Raw genomic sequence first — 22,324 nt, forward strand, 5'->3', positions numbered from 1 at the left:
CAACATTTTAACAGACCAAAGCCCTGGAGACCTTCTTTCCAGCGCCGTCAGCGCTCTCCAAGACAACAAGATTACTGGAGGAAGAAGCCTCCACAGCAGAAACAACCTTTCTACCAACGGCCACATTCTCAACCAACCAAGAAGTCTGCTCAACCACCTCTTTGACTTCCCTCCGAGTTCCCTCTCACAAATGAACCCTCTCTATCGCACCCGTCTTCCTTTTTACCCAACCTGGAGTTCAATCGCCACGGACTCCTGGGTTCTCACCATAATCCGTCTCGGATACGCAATCGAGTTCGTTTCACCACCTCACCACCACTACTTTATAGTTACTCCTCCTTCCCCTCACCTCCAACAAGAGATTGTGGACCTGCTCCAGAAAAATGCCATAGAACCTGTTCCTCCTCAACATCACGGCACGGGGTTCTACTCAAGATATTTCCTGGTGCCTAAGAGGGATGGAGGCAAGTGTCCTATTCTAGATCTTCGGAGGCTGAACAAATGTATAACCTACAGGAAGTTCAGAATGATCTCCCTCCAATCCATTCTGCCCCTGATTCCAAAGAACTCCTGGATGGCTTCCCTGGATCTCCAGGATGCTTATTTCCATGTAACCATCAGGCCTCAGCACCGCAAATATCTTTGATTCGCCATAGGTCCCCATCAGCACTTCCAGTACCAGTCCCTTCCATTTGGGCTCTCCACCGCGCCCAGAGTATTCACCAAGTGCATGGCAGTAGTCACAGCTGCCTTGCGTCTACGAAACATCCCCGTCTTCCCATACATAGATGACTGGCTGCTGACTGCACCTACAGTGCATCAACTGTCGAGGAATCTCAACACAACCCTCTCTCTCCTCGCCTCCCTGGGCCTCTGTGTGAATGTCACCAAATCACACCTTACACCAACCCAGGACTTGCAGTTCATAGGTGCTCGTCTATGCACGTCTCCTCATCTTGTCTTCCTTCCAGAGGATCGTGCCCAAACCATCATAGCCCTGGCCCACTTAGTTCGTCATACTCCTCTGCAGCCTGCTATCACCATACGTCTACTGGGCCTCATGGCTGCAACCACGTCGGTCCTCCGTTTTGCAAGACTGCGTATGCAACATCTTCAACTCTGGTTTGTTCATGCCTATCATCCACACGTACAACCACAGAGTACTCTTCTCACCGTCCCTCAGAAGGCTCTGCACTCCCTTGCCTGGTGGACAGTGCCACACAATCTGCTTTCCGGGATGCCTTTTCTTCTCCCCCCTCCATCTATCATTGTAACCACAGACACCTCCAAGTGGGGATGGGGAGCCCACTTAGAGGACAAGACTGTCAGAGGGCTTTGGACTCTGTCCGTGAGGGCTATGCACATAAACTGCCTGGAACTGATTGCTGTGCACAGGGCCCTCCATTCATTCCTCCCTTCAGTCAGAGGTCGGCATGTCCAGATCACTACAGACAATATGGCCACAGTGTTCTATGTGAACACACAGGGTGGCACCAAATCTCTCCAGTTGTGCCGCATAGCCATACTGCTCTGGGAATGGTGTATCAAACGCAACATCTTCCTGACTGCCATTCACCTCCCAGGCATAGAGAATGTTCTGGCCGACTCTCTCAGCAGGATTCGCATGGACGACCTCGAATGGTCCCTCAATCCAACCTATCTACATCGCATTTTTGTTTGCTTCGGAGTCCCCAAAATAGATGTTTTTGCTTCTAAGGACAATGCGAAGTGCCCTTGCTTTTACACCAGGAGAGGCAACGATGCTTTCCTGCACACCTGGAGGGGTCCTCTGCACTACCTCTCTCCACCGACCCCCCTTATAATGCAGTCACTGCTCAAGATTGATCGGGACGGCACGGACTGCATTCTGATAGCGCCATGGTGGCCACGGCAACCGTGGTTCACAAGACTTCTGCAGATGTCCTGTCATACTTACCGCTGCCTTCCGCTAGCAGGCGACCTTCTAACCCAAGCCCACGGCCAGGTGCTCCACCACAACCCTCAAACTCTGGCCCTCACAGCTTGCAGAATTCGTCCACATCCTTATCTGCAGAGGTCATTCTGAACGCGAGAAAGCCCTCCACCAGGCGTTCTTATCAATGCAAATGGAAGCGTTTCTGTTCCTACGCATCATCCCAGCATCTCCACCCAGAGTCTCCACTTGATTCTGGAATACCTACTGTCCCTGCAAGGGTAAGGTCTCTGCTACTCCTCGCTAAAAGTTCACCTTTCGGCCATCTCTGCCTTCCACGATCCTGTTGATGGCCAGACTGTTTTTTCACATCGATTGTCCAAGTCTTTTTTAAAGGGCATGTTGCACCTTCACCCTCCTATCAGACCGTTTGTACCAGTTTGGAGTTTGTCGTTAGTGCTTTCACATCTTATGAAGCCCCCGTTTGAACCCCTGGCTACAGTGCATCTCAGTCTGCTGTCCTGGAAGACCGCCCTTTTAGTTGCCCTTACTTCTGGCAAGCGTGCCAGTGACCTGCGTGCTTTCCGCTATGATACTCCCTACACAGATTTCCATAAGGACAAGGTGGTCCTAAGACCGGACCCTTCTTTCCTTCCAAAGGTTGTGTCACACTTTCATCTGTCAACATCCACTTCGTTGCCAACATTTTTTCCTGATCCAAAGGACCCTGGGCAAAGAGCTCTACACGCCCTCGACGTCAGAAGAGCTTTGTCCTTTTACCTCTCTCATACACAACCATTTTGTAAGGACCCTAACCTGTTTGTGGCCTACGGTAATCCCCACAGAGAGCACAAAATTTCTACCCAGAGACTATCTAAGTGGGTATCTAGTGCCATCAAGTTGTGTTACGAGTTGGCTAAGCAACCCTTACCCGAAGGCCTTAAGGCTCACTCTACCAGAGCGGTCTCGATGTCTTCAGCCTTCCTGCACGGCGTCTCTCTAGAGGACATTTGTGCTGCTGCATCTTGGTCCTCACCGTCCACATTCGTCTCCCATTATGCCCTAGACGTTCGTGCGAGACGAGACGCCTCCTTCGGTCAAGCGGTCCTCAGGTCCATCTTCCACTGAAGTGACTGGTGAGTGCATCCGCTTTTATCTTCTAGCTACATGATGTGACTCTTTCTTTTTCTTGCCAGCACCCACCTCCGTGACCTTCTAGCTGGCTAGTCACCCATGTGTGGGACTGCACAGAGACCACGATGAAGATAAAACAGGTTGCTTACCTGTAACTGATGATCTTTGAGTGGTCATCTGTGCAGTCACACACGCCCACCCAGCCTTCCCCGCTGCTGGCTTCCTCTGCCTAATATGTACCTCTGTAGAGTGTCAGTGGCGGCTGGAAGAAACTGAGTGGGAAGGGTGCCTCCCCCTCGCTCCAGGCATGCGCAGCCGATGCCTGCTCCCCAGAGCGAGAGGGAAGCGTGCCAAAAGTTCTCTAGGCGAGCTATTAGAGACTCCGAGGTACGGATCCGTTGCATGCGGCAAGACCCATGTGTGTGACTGCACAGATGACCACTCGAAGATCATCAGTTACAGGTAAGCAACCTGTTTATTCTATGATTGCAAGACAAGGTAAGCTACAGGCCTGTTTTGTAGCAGCAAATGGAACCTGCTATGCTGGTTGACAGACATCTTATTGACCTCTGGTGTGTGCAATCACCTGGAGGAAGAACAGATGATGCTGTTGGTACCGTGGGGTCTATCAAGATGAATGGAAGAATTAACAGCATGAAGCTGCCAAAAGAGTCAAACATTTGTGGCCTCACAGGACACAGTATGCATCAGCAAAGTGGATGCGTGTTCATATATCCTGCATATCCTGTTTTCTCTGTATTGTGAAGGGTTTTATGTAAGAGCTATACATGCACAGACATATCTCCATTTTCTCTGCACGCAGCGTGTGGCAGACCAATGTGTGGGCTGCTTGCATTGAGGGGGCAATGGAGATTCTGCAAATGAACCATCAATGGTCCTCTTTATCCAGGATGTCCCTGATTCACATCTATAAGAGACTTCCGGACAGTTGTGGGCGAAGGAGGACTCCAAGAAACTAAACAGAGGTATCCATATCTCGATACAATCATCTGTCTCTACGCAATTCTGCTACAAATTCTAGAAAGCCAAACAGATCGTCGTTCTAGAATACAAGCTAAATTGTTATTTGAAAAGTTTAGTTTAACCTTCCCTGATATTCAGCTGAATATTTTTTAAAAATCAAAACTGCACTGGAACTGAAACCAGATAATTGGCAGGCGAGGGGGGAGGAGTTGAGTGTACATCATCCACATCCAGAAGGAATCACCAAGACACAAAGCCATGCTGTGAGGTGATTTCCACCCTCTAGATGGGGGTTTGAGGGCTTCTAATGGGAAAGCAGGAGTATCGCAAGCCCAGCAGTCCTGGGTTCCCCGTGAGCTACCTGGGAACCTCTGGCCAGCCACTGCCGCCCCCCAGCTGTGAGACAGGGCCGGAGCAGGCAGGACAAGGGAATGGATGTGAAGCAGGTTGAAAGACCCTCAGCAGCCCTTTCCCACTGCAGGCCTTTGGCTGCTTCTGTGCTGCAACCAATGGGGAAGGAAACCACCATGAGAGACGGACAGACTTGCAGAGGAAGGGGTCCCCCTCTCTGCTGGGGATCATGGAACCCGCAGGGATAAAAATCCTCCTGGGCGGGGGGAGAATTCGAGGAGTGGCTGGATCCACCACCCCCATCACTTTATACCATTCAGTTTTATAACATGGATTATTTCCTTTGCCAGAACTCAACCTGCCACTGAATTCATACAGGCTCAAACTGAAGCCAGATCAGAACCAGCTGAGCCAGAACTCAGTTCTTAAATTGTATTGCTTTGACTCGTCACCATTTCCTTCCATGGGAGGCAAGTTGCAGCCCTTGAAACAGAAGGACTCATGAGGGCAGCGCCCAGAAGGGCTTTCCTGTGGGATCCCGCAGGATCTTTGGTGTCCTCGTAACTGTCAGAGCGCTCCAGAGTAAGGAAGGAAAAGAACAAGGTTTTGCAAGAGGAAGACATGCAGAACTGGCCAAGGTCCAAACACCACAAATTGCCCAGTGAAAAGCCCTACAGAGCCATTGGAAGCACAGACATAATTTCACACCCTTCTGCCAGCTCCTCTTTCCAACACCACAGACAATGTTGGCAAATCACTGTCCAAATGTGAAATAACAATAATCATCCCTTGTGCTAGAATAACAATAACACTCATCGTTTTATATGGAGCCTTTTTATAGAGAGCTTTTTACGCAGAAGCTCCAAACAGTTCTCAATGATCCTCTGCAGCCCTCCCAGAAAGGAGAGAATGACGGTCCCCATTTTGCAGATGCAGAGCTGGAACTGGAAGATAATGAGCTCATGGCCAGGTTGCATTCTAACTTGAGGGCATCCCAGCTTGGCCTCGGGGGCTCTGTGGAAAACCAACTCCAGAAATAACGAGCGCTTTGCAACGATGCCTTCAGGGACCCAACTCCTCAAATATGCCAGAATGCCGTCTCCCCACCCCCCAAATACACACACACATGCACACACACACACAAGTGGAAAACGAACAGTTGAGTCCTGTCAAAACACTGAGGCATCCACAGAACAGGGGTGTGGCTTCCAGCGGCTTTCAAACCTCATCAGAACATATTACCTGCTGTCAGTCTCCGCACAATGAGTCCAACTGGAGCACAGCAACCTCTCATTGTTTGGCTTGCATTTGTACAAGTGGATCTTCCCACCTTCCGTCCCCACGGCAACCAGGTAGCTGCATCAAAAGAAAATGTCTGAGAGTTCCTGAAGAGAAGCCTGCACCCAGCCACCCCCACTTTGCTTCCAAAGTCCCCTCAGGCCCAAGAGGACAAGAGCCCTGCAGAGAAGCATAGAGGTGGCTGCTGCAGACACAGCCAGAGAATGGGGTGGGGGTGGGGGCAAGATGAGGGCTCCCCTGCAGATGGCAAGTGGTGGATTCCAGCTTTCTCTCCATTCCCCTTAATCTAAAAATTTAAAAAAACTTTCCAGAAAAAGCAAGCAAGGAAAACCCCTTTGTTTTGCCTGCGGGGTCAGTGTTCTGTTTTGATGAGTGGGGAACATTAACAAAATGAGGTACTCCATCCACAGTTGGACCCAGCGCAGTCCATTCCACCCCCTTTCACTTCCTTGAAAGTGGAAATCAGGTGAACCCAAAAGGTCCAGACTTGCAAAGTGTGGCTATTCCAACTCAGCCTCCTCTTTGCATTCTCTGTGTCTCCAGTCTAAAGAGGCTTTCTCCAACTTAAGTGACTCCTCCATTAGAGAAAACGGAAATAACAGGCTGCAGACACATTCTGTAGAGAACATGATTTGCTTGGCATCTCTATGCATTTGACACAACGTCTAAACATTGGAGTCATGAAATCTTCACCTGGCCCCAATTTTAAAGGCATAACTATAATGTAATACTGGACCTATGGGCAGTAGTGGTTAGTGGTGAATATGCCGTGCAGCCATTACAGCTAAAGATCTGGTTCAGATGGTGCACAATTCACCTGCACAAAGTTACACATGAGTAAATGCATAGACACAAGTGGAGAGGCAAAACCACAAGCACTTCAGGGCCCCTCAAGCAGCACCGAGTGTAGAAGCCACGAGGGACTTGGGCTTCCTTTGGGCCACGAGCAGAAGGCTCCCCGGAAAGGCAAAGGACACACCTCCCATCAGAGGCCAGCACGGGGCTCACGCCAACAGCAGTGGCCGAATCTTCCACCTCCAGGACAGAAGAGCAAAGCTCAACGGCAGCCAGGTCTCCCCTGGGGCTCTCCTCTGCTGAACAACATTCACCCCACAGGATGACCTGTTTGGAAATGCAGAGAATCACTCAGGGAAATGATTCCGCCAAGACAGGAAGCTGAAGCAGAGGGCACCAGGAAGAGGAGCCACCCCTTCTGGGGCACTCCAGGTATGCCAGGCGAAGGGGGGGGGGGCTCTGAGCTGAGCACTTTAGATAGCCACTTCTCTTCACCAATCCCCTTTTCTCCAGTGTCCTTTTTCATCATTGTGTGGCTCCTCCCAAAAATATAGGCTCACACATGCTGCTCCACTGTGGTCAGCCACCCCAAGTCTGCAAACGAGCACAGCATTTCTGATCAAACACAACAACAACATCCCCATCAGCAGAAACAACAAAACAGAGTTACACAAAACATGTCTACAGATGACCAGCCTAATTTCATGCCGGGAGTGGCAGCCCACAAATCCCTTCCCCTGTTTCCCTGGGCAAGCCTCCCAATCTGCACAGGAGAGCGAGAGAGCAGGTCTCCTTCCCCCCACGAAGGCCTTGGCCAAGGGAAGGAGTTGCAGCTTCTCTCCTTTCCAATGAACCAGCCATTCCGAATGAGGGTCCTGCCCCCTACACGAGGGGACCTACTAATGGAAGAAGAGAATTGCAGGTTTATACCCTGCCTTTCTCCCTGAATCAGAGACTCAGAGTGACTTACAATCTCCTCTATCTTCTCCCCCCACAACACACACCCTGTGAGGTGGGTGGTGCTGAGAGGACAACCTCTGCCAGAGCGACGGCTGACCCAAGGCCATTCCAGCAGCTGCAAGTGGAGGATTGGGGAATCAAACCCAGTTCTCCCAGATAAGAGTCTGCACACTTCACCACTACACCAAACTGGAGGGGGGGGTGCTTCAGAACTGGGGGGGGGCGGCAATCAAGATTTCAGGAAGCCCCTCCTTCTTCCCCACTTGCAATTACTTCCAAGAGCCAGCAGAGGTTTATCCTGCTCATCCTCCACCTTGGGATAAAATCCCACATTTCTCCGAGCCCTCGAAAGAAACAACAAGAAGAAAACAGGAGCTCAACAGGTGACGGACAGCCATCAAGCACAAGTCTCTCACTGAATGCATGCCTGAGGTGGCATATTGTGTGAATGAAATAATTGTATGAACAAAACATAAATAAACAAAGTCGCCTTGTCTGAAGTCCTTCTCTTCTGCCTTGTTCCAAGACCAAGATGTTGGTACAAGCTGGGCAACTCAACAGCATTCCGGGGGGGGGGGGGGGGTGAATACAGAAGGGGGGGCTCCTCATCTGCAGATCTTTGGAGCCTGTCAGTGAGAAGGGGGGGAGGAGAGGCAGAGCTAAACACGGTCAGTCCCTGGGTGCTGAAGCGCAGTCCCTCAGGAGGAGCAGCTCTTCCAGTGTGGCTGAAGGATCCTGCTCAGCTCTTCCAGTGTGGCTGAAGGATCCTGCTCTTTGCCACCTGCAGAGGCTGCAGTGCCAGCACCCGACACCAGCTTTAAGGCAGGGGGGCCACAGGCCAGACCCTTGGGCATGGAGCCCCAGCAAACTTTGCTCTCCTTCCCAGAGAGAGAAATGGTAGCTTGAGGGGCATGTGATGAGAAGGCTGCACACTGGGTGGGCACAAGGCAAAGAAGAACTCCAACACTCAACTCTCGTGGAAGGCAGCCAGCCCCTTCCTCCTACCAGCTTTTTGCACAGGACTGGGGGAGGGGAAGAGATGCCAGCGCTCACCAACCTACGCCTTGAGCTGTCACCAAAACCATTTCTCCCACCCCAAAAAGAGTGTCTGCCACATAACACAGTCAACAAAGGGACACTGGACAACTTGAAGACTAATGTGCATGACTGCATGGAAGCTTTTGTGGGACAGAGTGTCTGACCAAGTGAGTTTCTGTCACAAGCTTTAAGGCTCCATGGGACTTTTTGCTGCTTTTATTGCTCTGGATCAATAAAGCTGCCCCTCTGAAATCCGTCACAGTGGCTAAAGGGAACGAAAGCCAGCTAAAAGGCATGACAAAGATGGGCCTGCCTATAGTCAGGTTTGGAGCTGCAGTTGCCAGAATGAGGCAGCTGCTGGCAGCACCTGCAGGCAAGGGAAGCATCGTGGCTGCTGCGATTCCTGCCCCTCAGTTTATGGAGGGTCTAAAACTAATTTAAGCAACAGTTTTATACAAATGAAAATCAGAAGCGACAGTTTCAGTTCAGCACAATTCTTGCAACTTGTAAATTATGTAATTATCACCAAAGGCAATCAGAGATGCTCAAAGGGGAGGACTTGTTTTTTAAAGCTACCAAGTTTGCCCTACCCAAAAGCTGGCAGTGAAATGCAAAAACAAGCAAGCAAGAATTAAACATTCATATCCCCCTCTCCGCAACATAGATGAACATTGGGGCTGGCCTGGGATTTGGGGGAAGCAGTGAGGCTGTTCATATGTTCATCATATGTTCATATGTTCATATGTTCATGAGGCACTCCAAATTTGCCCACCACAATTTTAAACATATAATAATGAGATAATCAAGACTGGAAGGCATACTGCTTCCTCCCACTTCAAGCAACTGTTTCTGAAATTCAGGCATTTAAAGAGACCCTTTAAGTGCCTGAGTTCACTCGTCAAGTTGCACCACTGCCACAGTGGCAGAGACTGGCTTGCAGAAGGCATTTCAAAGATTCTCTATAAGTGCCTTCTCCAAGCAGTCCTTCTCTGCTGTCACTGCAGCAGGAATTGGTGAGCGAATTCAGAAGGCATTTAAAGAGACCATGGTCTCTTTAAATGCCTTCTCCAAGATGTGCCCAAATAAAAGCTGAATTATATCAGATTTTATTCAGGCTCAGCTATATTGAGAGCCAAATCGATTAGAGAATCTGTATTCTGTAATCTGAGTAAGGTGTTTTTCAGGTATTTATTTAGTTCGGTTTATACTGAACACACACACCTAACAGAAGTGTTTCAGTCAATATGAGAGTTCACCACCTCTGACTTACAGCATACAACACAGGGAACACAAAATGGCATCCAGCAAAACACACATGCCTTTGACATGCCTTACCTTTTTGTCTCTGCTTCCAGTAATGAAGTATTTGCTGTCAGGAGTCCAGTCGCAAGACCATATGATGCGACTGTGCACTGCTGTATTTTGGTCTGTGCAGGCAAAGAGGCAGAAAGCTGGTTCTGGAATGAGACATGCCAAGAGAACATAACCCTCCTGCGCTGCGCCATGTAAGTAAAGACAAGAGAACAATCATCTGGGCTATGAGGCAACAGCTAAGAGATGAAGTCTGTCTCCACCCTAACTGGTGGTACTTCCATCCCATTTTACTCTTCTCATTTTAGCAAGCACTCTTCAATAGCACTGCAGAAACTTCTGGGTATCTCTTCATTCTGTGCCAGATGATCACCTATCAAGTTCTTTGGCCTAAGAGACTGTCCCCATGCCCGGCTGCTGGGGGGCTATGATACTGTCAATGCCAACTGATGGGAAGCTGCTCCCACCCACCCACCCACCCCAAGCAACTGGATGCTGCCATGCCAACCCAGGGTGCAACTCCACCTTCGGCACAGACTGCCTTATTTAGCAGAGACTTGCATTTCTGCCACAGCACCTGACCTGCAGAGAAGTGAAGCCGTGGCCAGTCATGCTCTAATCCAACAAAACTGTCAGTGTGAAAGAAACAGCAGTGCTGCAGCTGGGGCTCATACATCAGCATTCAGTTTGTTCTTTTTACAAAATTAAAGACTGAGTACAGTCTTGGTAGAACCCCAGTCTGTAACCTGCGTTTGTAAGTGCCGCAAGGCAACTCTAGAGGAAGAGCTATAAACATATTGATGCCTAATCAAATGTCGCTAACTTGTATATTCACATGTGTAATTACCTCAGACAACACTTTCATCAGCAGGTACTAATCAAGTACCAAACCAATGGCCAGAGCTTCCTGAACACCCTGAGGTTGCTGCAGCATTTCCTCAGAGCTCCAGCTTGCTCCACTCTACTGGCTGCATTCCCCCAGGAGGCACAAACACTGCAGGGAGTTGTTCTCGACTTCCACAGCACAACAAGAGGGGAAAAGGCTCTCAGGGGAAAACTTGACAAGCAGCCCTTGCCCAGGCCTTTGTAAAACGATGGAAGCAGATGCACAAGTTAAAGCTTAGTTTACACATGAGTAAAGCCATGTCTTTCCAGAGAGGTAACCCAAAGTGCCTGCCATGCTCAAGCTAAAAAGAAGTGCAGCTTGCAGAGTTTCCACTGGGCGAATTCTTCATTCCCCCTCCTGCTGCCTGCTGTCTTCTGTAGCCCTCCAGAATTACATCAGCACGGATACCAGCCAGGGGATCCTCCTACACTAGCGTCCAAACAGGGGTTGCAACCCTGATTGAGGGGGACCTCAGCACCATCTTCCCCAGGAACAGAAGCAGGCAATCGAATCCCAAGGGGGTTCAGCAGACTGTGCCACCCCAGATTGTAGGAGGGGTGCTTCACAATGGTGAGCCATTCCCCCACACACAAACTGCCCGCTGGTCTTAACAGCTCTGTCCTGCTAAGCCACCTCCTGATGGAACAAGGGATCCAACCCCACAACCTCAGAGAAACAGGTTTGGGTTCCGGCCACCTTTCGTCTAATTTCTTTTTATTTTTAGGAGTATTTTCTGCAGGCAATAATTATTTTTTTAAGAGTGAGAAGTTTGAATTGCTGCGGCTCCTCTGCCCACCTCAGGATTCCCCCATCGCATTGGGTGGCATCCCTTGACCTGACCCTGGCTTCAGAGGCTACTCTGGGATTTGTTAGAGACGGTGGGTCAGAGTTTAAAGGCAGAGCTGTGAATGAGGAACTTCCTGGGCCAAGTCTCATCTCTGCCACAAACTCACTCAGGGAAGCCACTCTCATTCTTAACACCCCCCCCCCCACACACACACACACAAACCACCTGCACCATGGAATTAAAACACTGGTCTAGTTTTACAGAGTTGCTGTAATTATTATCTTAATAATCCTACTGAAAACACTATCAAAATGTTCTCTACCCCACAGAAGCAGATATTTTTAGCACAAGCAGGAAAATCCTCTCATACACATGCCAGGGACACTATTGAATTTCTGATTTTTTTTCCCAGAGCCATCAGTGATGCAATATCACTAACCATGACAAGGAAAACTATCAACACTTTTTTAAAAACATCACTTAACTGAAAGGACTGTACACACTGAAATATATTGGATTTTTGTTCTAAAAATGATCAGGTGAGCATATCTCATTTTGGCGAAGTGAACAGATGTCCTTCTGCACAGGCCATAGATGTCCCATGACAAGCAAGCACAGGGCTCACATTCACCAGATGTCTGGTGACAATTCAACATTAAGCTTCCAGCACTGTGGCCAGTAGAGGTCTTGCCTGCTCATCACCCAAAATCAACAGCATACCCATGTAGTCACACTCAACTTCCCTAGAAACTCTATTTGTAAAAAGGAAATGAAATTCTAAGACAGAAGAGAACCACAGCCACAAAAGGCAAATCCATTGCTCATACATCTTAAAAGACCAAACTCCTGTAACTGGTTTGCAACCAGCAATTGCAGCTCCCAAATCTTACCTGGCTCTGCTGGACTATCTTTGCATTTCCAAAGAGACCATTTCCTATCTCTTGACACCGCCAACAAGAACTTGCCATTGGGGGAAAACGCCATCTGTGTCACGGTCAGATTGTGAAAAGATAAGCTCTGTAGCTGCTTCCAGGTCATGGTGCTCCACAAAATGATGGCTGCATGTTCTTTCTTAGAAGCCTGTTAGAACAGGAAGCAAGCACACAGAATGAATAAAAGCAAACTTCAAACTGCTGTAGGAATACCCACAACAATAACAAAGCTGGCACAGCGCAACTGCTGGGCTTGGAGCAGAGAGACCTGGATTCAAATGCTGTCCCCTTTACCATGAAACTCACTGAGTGACCCGGGGCCAGCCTCTTTCTCTGCCTGATTGGACTGCTGTGATGGCACAAGGTGACTCTCCTACATGCAGCTCTAAGCACCTTGGCACAAACGACAAGGAACAAACACCCTTTTGAATAGAATGTTAACTGAACTATACTGCATCTGTTTAGGGGGGAAAGAATATTATACTCAAATGTTATTTACTTCATTTGCACCCCACCTTTCTCTCAAAGAGAATGCAAAGTGGGTTACATCTTTCCCTTCTCCATTTTATCTTTATAGCAACCCTGTGAGGTAGGTTTGGCTGAGAATACACAACCTCCCAAGGGGCCACCCAGCGAGCTTCCGTGGCGGGGGGAGGGCACTGAACCTGGATCCCCCCCGATCTACTCTCAATCTAACCACTACTCCATGCTGGCCTTTGGGGGGGGCGAGGGAGATGGGGACGCTGTTGTTAAACTGTAGGAAGCAGCCAGGCCCAGGAAAGTCATGCACAGTGAGTGGTAACTAGTAGCCTGGCAGTTGCTGGTGGGCCTGGCCCCAATGGTACTGCTGCAGATTAACACACACATTCACAGGAGCCAAAAATACTATACTTCTTATTCTATTACGGTATACCACTATAACAACTATTATCTAAAAGATAACGTGTGCTGGCTAACTTAAACGCTAAACATTATCTGAAATGCAAATAACAAAAATCATTAATATTCTTGACTCATCTTAGCTTTAATAACCTTTTAAACTTTCATTAGTCATGTCAAGCATGGAAGTTTCAAAAGAACAAAGGGATGACTGGAAACAAAGTCTTAGTTTATTGATAATCCATTGTGCTCATAGATGGAACAACTTGAAAGTGATACATTTCAGTGTATGGCATCTGGCTTTAAGGGAACAGTAGAGATCAAAGGGAACAGTAGAGATAACTTGGAATTCTAGCATGAGCGTGTGAATTACTACAACTATGCATTTGACTATCTTTTGCAGTTAGAAACATCCTGAGTCCTAGGCTTGAGCTTGGGAACGGTCTCGGGAGGCACTATCTTCAAAGCAGGCATTCCTGCGTTTGTTACAGAAGGTGAGAACTAAGGAAGGGTTTACATGGCTTTGATATGCATCAGTAGCAAAGTAACAACCTGAATAAAACAGCTTTATATTAAGAATAACTTGTATGCCTGACAAGTCAATCCTTTAATCAAACACTGTGTTATATTTGATATATATTCCTTCTTAGAGCAAAGAGACTAATGTCTCAAGAGAGTCCTTTGGAAAACCATTTTAATTGCCACCTTTTCTTACCTTACACGCAGAGGCAATGATTGTTTTGGCACTGTTGCAAGCGACACAGAAAATTTCATAGCCATGTCCATATCTAAAATAACAAAAGGAACAAAAAAGGAAAAGGATTTTGTTAAGTGCAGATTCCAGAGACAAAAATACACCAATCTCTAATGAGCCATTCATTACATCAGCAGCTTTCCAACATTTTACTATCAGGGAAAATTTTCACACTGGAATCATCATAGTTCTTCCCCAGAGATGTTGGAGGGCATCCCATAGTGACACATTTCACGTAGGCCTGTTGAGTTTCAGTGCCCTCATCAGCTGGGCACATGCTGTACAACAAGCCCTGGTCAGAGCTGTGCCTGAGAACTTGTGGATCTTCTGACAAAAATATGTAATCTTTCATTGAAATCTGCCTCCGTTCCTGAGGACTGGAAGGTAGCAAATGTCACCCCCATCTTTAAAAAGGGTTCCAGAGGAGATCCGGGAAATTACAGACCAGTCAGTCTGACTTCAATACCGGGAAAGTTGGTAGAAAGGACAGAATGAGTAGGCACATTGATGAACATGAGTTATTGAGGAAGACTCAGCATGGGTTCTGTAAGGGAAGATCTTGCCTCACTAACCTGTTACATTTCTTTGAGGGGGTGAACAAACATGTGGACAAAGGAGACCCGATAGATATTGTTTAGTTCCTCATCAAAGGCTCCTTAGTAAGCTCGAGAGTCATGGAGTAAAAGGACACGTCCTCTGGTGGATCAAAAACTGGCTAATTAATAGGAAGCAGAGAGTGAGTATAAATGGGCAGCCTTCATAGTGAGGACGGTAAGCAGTACGGTGCTGCAGGGCTCAGTACTGGGCCCCATGCTCTTTAACTTGTTCATTAATGATCTGGAGTTGGGAGTAAGCAGTGAAGTGGCTAAGTTTGCAGATGACACTAAATTGTTCAGGGTGGTGAGAACCAGAGAGGATTGTGAGGAACTCCAAAGGGATCTGTTGAGGCTGGGTGAGTGGGCGTCAACGTAACAGATGAGGTTCAATGTGGCCAAGTGCAAAGTAATGCACATTGGGGCCAAGAATCCCAGCTACAAATACAAGTTGATGGGTTGTGAACTGGTAGAGACTGACCAAGAGAGAGATCTTGGGGTCATGGTAGATAGCTCACTGAAAATGTCAAGGCAGTGTGCGATTGCAATAAAAAAGGCCAACGCCATGCTGGGAATTATTAGGAAGGTAATTGAAAACAAATCAGCCAGTATCATAATGCCCCTGTATAAATCAATGGTGCGGTCTCATTCGGAATACTGTGTACAATTCTGGTCACCGCACCTCAAAAAGGATATTATAGCATTGGAGAAAGTCCAGAAAAGGGCAACTAGAATGATTAAAGGGCTGGAGCACTTTCCCTATGAAGAAAGGTTAAAACGCTTGGGGCTCTTTAGCTTGGATAAACATCAACTGCAGGGTAACATGACAGAGGTTTACAAGATAATGCATGGGATGAAGAAAGTAGAAAAAGAAGTACTTCTCCCTTCTCACAATACAAGAACTCGTGGGCATTCAATGAAATTGCTGAGAAGTCAGGTTAAAACAGATGAAAGGAAGTACTTCTTCACCCAAAGGGTGATTAACATGTGGAATTCACTGTCTTAGGAGGTGGTGGCAGCTACAAGCATAGCCAGCTTTAAGAGGGGATTGGATAAATATATGTGTGTGTGTGTGTGTGCCTGTGTGTGTGTATGTATGTATGTATATGTATATGTGTGTGTGTGTGTATGTATGTGTGTGTGTGTATATATACACATACACACACATATGTTGGCCACTGTGTGACACAGAGTGTTGGACTGGGTGGGCCATTGGCCTGATCCAACATGGCTTCTCTTATGTGGGCGGAACTGCTCAATTCCTACTTTTCCTCAGTCTTCTCTTCTGAGGGAAACAGTGCTCAAAATGGCAAAAACAGAACATATAAGGAGGGTATGAAGTTCCAACCTAGGATCAGCATAGGGGTAGTACATAAACACCTAGTTTCTTTAAATGAAACTAGGTCCTCAGGGCCAGATGAATTGCATCCAAGGGTTTTAAAAGAACTTGTGGATGTAATTTCTGAGCCTCTGGCATTATTTTTGAGAATTCTTGGAAAACAGGAGAGGTGCCGGAAGATTGGAGGTGGGCAAATATTGTCCCCATCTTCAAGAAGGGGAAAAAAGTTGATCTGGGTAACTACTGACCCGTCAGCTTGACGTCTATGCCTGGAAAAGTTTTAGAACAAATCATCAAGCAGTCGGTCCTGGAACGTTTAGAAAGAATGGATGTGATTACTAAGAGCCAGCATGGTTTTCTCAAGAACAAGTCATGTCAGTCTAACCTGATATCTTTTTCTGAGAAAGTGACTACTTTGCTGGATCAGGGGAATGCTGTAGACATCGTTTATCTAGATTTCAGTAAGGCTTTTGATAAGGTTCCACATACTTGTTGACAAGTTGGTAAAATATGGTTTGGATCCTGATACTGTTAGGTGGATCTGTAACTAGTTGACAGATCGCACCCAAAGAGTGCTTGTGAATGGTTCCTCCTCCTCCTGAAGAGAAGTGACAAGTGGAGTGACTCAAGAGTTGGACTTCCAACAGATGTCCAGGTAACTGAAATCTCCCATAATCTGTCCTGGGACCTGTTTTGTTCAACAGCTTTATCAATGATTTGGATGAAGGAATAGAGGGAACGCTTATTAAATTTGCAGATGATACGAAATTGGGAGGGGTTGCAAACACAGAAGAAGACAGAAACAGGATGACCTTGACAGTCTGGAAAACTGGGCTAAAATCAATAACATGAATTTTAACAGAGATAAATGTAAAGTTCTGCATTTAGGTAGGAAAAATCCAATGCATGGTTATAGAATGGGAGAGACCTGTCTTAACAGTAGTATGTGCGAAAAGGATCTAGGGGTCTTAGTGGATCATACGCTGAACATGAGTCAACAGTGTGATGCGGTGGCTAAAAAGGCAAATGCAATTTTGGGCTATATCAACAGAAGTATAGTGTCCAGATCACGTGATGTGATGGTATCGCTTTACTCTGCTCTGGTAAGACCTCACCTGGAGTATTGTGTTCAGTTTTGGGCACCACATTTTAAGAAGGATATAGACAAGCCTGAAAGGGTCCAGAGGAGGGCAACGAAGATGGTGAGGGATCTGGAGACCAAGTCCTATGAGGAAAGGTGGAAGGAGCTGGGGATGTTTAGCCTGGAGAGGAGGTGGCTGAGAGGTGATATGATCACCATCTTCAAGTATGTGAAGGGCTGTCATATAAAGGATGGTGTGGAATTGTTTTCTGTGGCCCCGGAACATAGGACCAGGACCAATGGGTTGAAATTAAATCAAAAGTTTCCGGCTCAACATTAGGAAGAACTTCCTGACCATTAGAGCAATTCCTCAGTGGAACAGGCTTCCTCGGGAGGTGGTGGGTTCTCCTTCCTTGGAGGTTTTTAAACAGAGGCTAGATGGCCATCTGACAGCAATGAAGATCCTGTGAATTTAGGGGGAGGTGTTTGTGAGTTTCCTGCATTGTGCAGGGGGTTGGACTAGATGACCAATTCTATGATTCTATATCGGACCCACCCCACCCCACCCACATGCCACAGGGACACAAACGGCTCATTCCCACTTCCAAAAGCAGCCTTTGGACAACTTTTTCAATTAATGTCCTTCCATTTTCTGCAAAAATGAAAAAGGTGTCAAGCACGATTGTTTTGATCCATTATTAAGTTTAATTACTATCCTTTCTATATTACTCCAGTTCCCATTGCTGCATATGAAACCTAAATAACCCCTCTCAGTTCTCACCTCCCTTTTCCTTTTCCCACCTTTGAGTAGCAAATGTAGGAATGCCTTGCTTTGATGATAGAGAAAAGGAAGCGCCTCCCAAGAAGGTCTCCCAGTCAATACTTATCAACAGTAATCAGAAGAAGAAAAAGAAGATATTGGATTTATATCCCGCCCTCCACTCCAAAGAGTCTCAGAGCGGCTTACAATCTCCTTTACCTTCCTCCCCCACAACAGACACCCTGTGAGGTGGGTGGGGCTGGAGAGGGCTCTCACAGCAGCTGCCCTTTCAAGGACAACCTCTGCCAGAGCTATGGCTGACCCAAGGCCATTCCAGCAGGTGCAAGTGGAGGAGTGGGGAATCAAACCCGGTTCTCCCAGATAAGAGTCTGCACACTTAACCACTACACCAAACTGGCTCTCAGAATGCATGAGACCCAGGGAAGTTTCAACCGCAAAGATAGTAGCTTGCATATTTGTAATGGTTCACACATCCTTGTTATGTCTTTAAGCTATCTTCTCTATACTCTTTGATGTAACCCTTAAAGCTTCATACCGTGGGTAATTTTGTATCACTTTCAAAGTGTTCCACCTTGAAGCAACAATGGATTATCAATAAACTGAGACTTTGAATTCACCAACTGCTTAGTTATTTGAAACTTCCATGCTTGACAAAAAGGAGGACACAACTGTTCTTACAGTTCATGTGTTTCAACAATTTATTGATAGCATATGGTTACAAAGCTTGTTTCTTAATTATTTCAGTACTAACCCATATGGCATTTCAATCCCCCCTCCCTCCAATGTTGACTTCCCCGAAGTTATAAATTCAAGTTCAATGCTAAAGGTACTACTAACTGATCAAAATTCAATATATATATTTTCTTTTTTTCTCATTAATGCTAAAAAATTGTCCAATGTCTTTTTACATTCCATTCTTTCTCCATATATCCTTTAAATTTCCTCCACTCCTTTTTGAATATCTCCAAATCATAGTCTCTTAGTGTTCTAGTTAGTTTGTCCATTTCATTCCACGATAAAACTTTCATAGTCCAGTCCCATTTCTCCGGTATTTTTTCTTGCTTCCAAAGCTGTGCATACAATGTCCTAGCCGCTGAAAGCAAGTACCAAATTAGAGTCCTGTCTTCCTCTGGAAATTTTTCTAATTGCAATCCAAGCAGAAACATCTCTGCAATTTTCTTAAAGTCATAACCCAAAATTTTGGAGATTTCTTGTTGTATCATCTTCCAGTACTCTTTCGCTTTTTCACAAGTCCACCACATATGGAAGAAAGAACCTTCATGTTTTTTACATTTCCAACATCTATCCGACATTTTCTTGCTCATCCTAGCCAGTTTTTTCGGAGTCATATACCACCTATACATCATCTTAAAACAGTTCTCTTTTATACTCTGACAAGTTGATACCTTCATTGAGTTCTTCCAAAGGTGTTTCCATGCATCCATTTGTATTTCTCTATTCACATTGATTGCCCATTTGACCATTTGAGACTTTACTACTTCTTCTTCTGTAGACCATTTCAATAATAACTTGTATACTTTCGATATCAGTTTTTCATTATCTCCAAGCAGGACCCTTTCCAGTTCTGTTTGTTCTCATCTAATTCCCTCCATTTTAATATCATTTTCCATCAAGCTTTTAATTTGTTGCATTTGAAACCAGTTGTACTTATTATTTAACTCTTCTGAGGATTTTAATTCAATTTTGTCTCCTTGCATTTTGAGCAGTTGGTTATATGACATCTCTCTTTCTTCATCAGATTCAGCTGTTATTTTTATTACTTCTGCTGGCACTATCCATAGCGGTTTTCTCTCATCTCCATATTTCTTATATTTTAAGTATTTAGTAAAGTATTTCTAATATAATGGTGAGAGAAAAAATCGTCCATTTTATTCTTCCCATAATACATGTACGCGTGCCAGCCGAATTTATTCCCGTGGGCTTCTAACCATAAAGGTTTTTTATCTAACAGCATTATCCAATCTTTGATCCATGTCAAACAAACTGCATCATGATACAGTCTTAAATCCGGAAGTTGAAAACCTCCTCTCTCTTTAGCATCCGTTAAAATCATCTTAATCCTTGGTTTCTTTCCGGCCCAAATAAAGTCAGAAATTTTCCTTTGCCATTTGTTAAATTGTTTGGCATCTTTTACAATTGGGATAGTTTGAAACAAATACATTATTCTTGGTAAAATGTTCATCTTGATTGCAGCTATCCTGCCCAGTAAGGACAAGTTAAGCCTGTTCCATTTCATCAAATCTTTGTCCATCTTACACCACAGTTTTTCATAATTATTTTTGTATAAGTCAATGTTCTTTATTGTTATCTCTATTCCAAGGTATTTAACTTTGGTAGTGACTTCACGAGTCACGAGTCAAACTGTTCTTACAGTTCAGATGTAATAAAAAACATCAATTCGAAATTTCACAACCACTGGCATGGAGATCAAAATGCACACAAATGGTGACAATATTTATGTATTAATTGAAACTATTCCTCCCCTGTGTTATCTTTAAATCAGCTCCAGTTACACAGAATAATCCTTTTTTAAAATCCCAACAACAAAGAAGATTTCACACCCTTCCAATCCCCAAAGTGAAAACAATTCAAATATAGGAGGAAGCCAGAGATGGTCATTCTCACTCCTACAGAGGCACCCCTTTGAATAAGTGGCCATGCCCAGAAAGGCCCATGTCCAGCACCAGTCTTCAATGGATGTGGGAAGTCTGGCCACTGATAACTGCTGACACCACGAATACTGTGATCACACAGACTATTAAAAGGCCTTTGGAGACACCCACCCACATGGCCATGCTTTTATTTAGATGCTGCTGCGTCCTCCAGCATTAAAACCTCTCCTAGAGTATCAGGGTCACACATGAATCATCAGACAACAGCTGGGGTGGGGGAAGAAGAAGAAGGGGAGCCATCTAGAGTAGGCCAAATGCAGCCCTGGGTCAGAGACCCAGACTCCTCTTCTTCACCATCTGTACAAGAGCCTCACCAGAGCAGACTTCCGGACACAATGCAAGGCTTCTGCTCTGTGTCTTTTCTACAGAAGCGCTAAGCCTGTGTCTGAGTTCCACACAGCAGATAATCCTCACGGGGACCCCAAGGCACTGAGTGAGAAACGCATCCAACTGGCTTGTTCATAGAACAATGAAGTCAAGTGCTGGTGTTCAAACAGGAATGCTCCTTGGGGCATAATATTTCCCTCACATAAAGAACTAGGGGTCATGGCTTGGTAGGGTTGCCAGGAACAGAGGGAGGAGGGACATGGGGAGCCATCAATGGTAATGTTGTGATGGCATTTCCATGGCAAAGCAGGAAGTGACATCAATCCTCTTTAGGAGTCATCAGAAAATCTATGGCAAAACCACAAGGTTCCCAAAGATTCCTAGAGAGGATTGATGTCACTTCTAGGGTTATCCCAGGAAATGTCAACACATGACCCAGCTGGCCCTGCCTGCTCTGTCTATCATGCCTCCTATGCCCAGGAGCAGCACTGGCACAGAAGGCTGTGTTATTAATGTCACAGATGCTGCTAAGGTAGCACCCGGGGGTGGGGGAGGAAGGAGACAGCTTTTTTTCCAGCCAACCACCATGAATTTTCCCCTTAGGAAGATGACCGGTGGTGCCACTCTGGCCAGCTGTCACAGCACAGGATTGCTCTGCTCATTACTTTTGGTAGGTGAGAATATAATAATTACAACCAGTGTTCCCTCTAAGCTGAGTTAGTGTGAGCTGGTTCAGTTTTTTACCCTCCAGCTCACACATTTTTGTTTTAGCTCAGGAAAAATGGCCCCAGAGCAAGCTAATTTATGCAGCAGCTCACAACTTTAATTCCAGTAGCTCACAAAGTAGAATTTTTGCTCACAAGACTCTGCAGCTTAGAGGGAACATTGATTACAACACTGTTACCTGCCATGAGCCTTTGGGATGGGGTGGGCTATATTTCATTTAAGAAATAAATACAGACAAAAAGCACTGTTATGGAGTACCTGTGCAGGGCAGTGATTAGGGTGCTTGGCCTGGAAAATGAAAATCCTCACAGCCAGGAAGCTCACTGAGTGAACCTTGGCCAGCCCCCTTGCCTACTTCTCAGGGTTTTTTGGGAGAGTAAAGTAGGAAGAAACTCAAATGGGTTGCCTTGAACTTGTTTGATGAAGGACAGAATGCACAATTACAATTAGATGGTCTCAAAATTAGCCCAGAAAACTCTGCATTTGAGGAGGAAATAAAAAATGGCTTACATAAGTGTCTTAAAAGAGCTGTGGAGGTGTGGAAGAGCACCTCATTTCGTTGCTCTCTTTTTGTGGAGAACAATGACAATAAATTTATCTATCTATCTATCTATCTATCTATCTATCTATCTATCTATCTATCTATCTATCTATCTATCTATCTATCTATCTATCTATCTATCTATCTATCTATCTATCTATCTATCTATCTATCTATCTATCTATCCATCCATCCATCCATCCATCCATCCATCCATCCAT

General features: G+C 46.0%; 1 protein-coding gene across 1 annotated transcript in view; it reads right to left on the bottom strand.

Annotated features, from left to right (window-relative positions):
- Window positions 1-22,324, bottom strand: part of ELP2 (elongator acetyltransferase complex subunit 2) — a 73,200-nt gene that overhangs the window by 7,665 nt on the left and 43,211 nt on the right. Inside the window, exons 14-18 of the mRNA XM_060254519.1 lie at window positions 13,984-14,056; window positions 12,348-12,537; window positions 9,809-9,930; window positions 6,660-6,802; window positions 5,624-5,737 (exon numbers count right to left, since the gene is read on the bottom strand). Of these exons, the coding sequence (XP_060110502.1) occupies window positions 5,624-5,737; window positions 6,660-6,802; window positions 9,809-9,930; window positions 12,348-12,537; window positions 13,984-14,056 (642 nt within the window). The remainder of the gene's footprint in view (window positions 1-5,623; window positions 5,738-6,659; window positions 6,803-9,808; window positions 9,931-12,347; window positions 12,538-13,983; window positions 14,057-22,324) is intronic.

Source organism: Heteronotia binoei, chromosome 14, assembly GCF_032191835.1.
Source record: "Heteronotia binoei isolate CCM8104 ecotype False Entrance Well chromosome 14, APGP_CSIRO_Hbin_v1, whole genome shotgun sequence".
Lineage (NCBI taxonomy): Eukaryota > Metazoa > Chordata > Lepidosauria > Squamata > Gekkonidae > Heteronotia > Heteronotia binoei.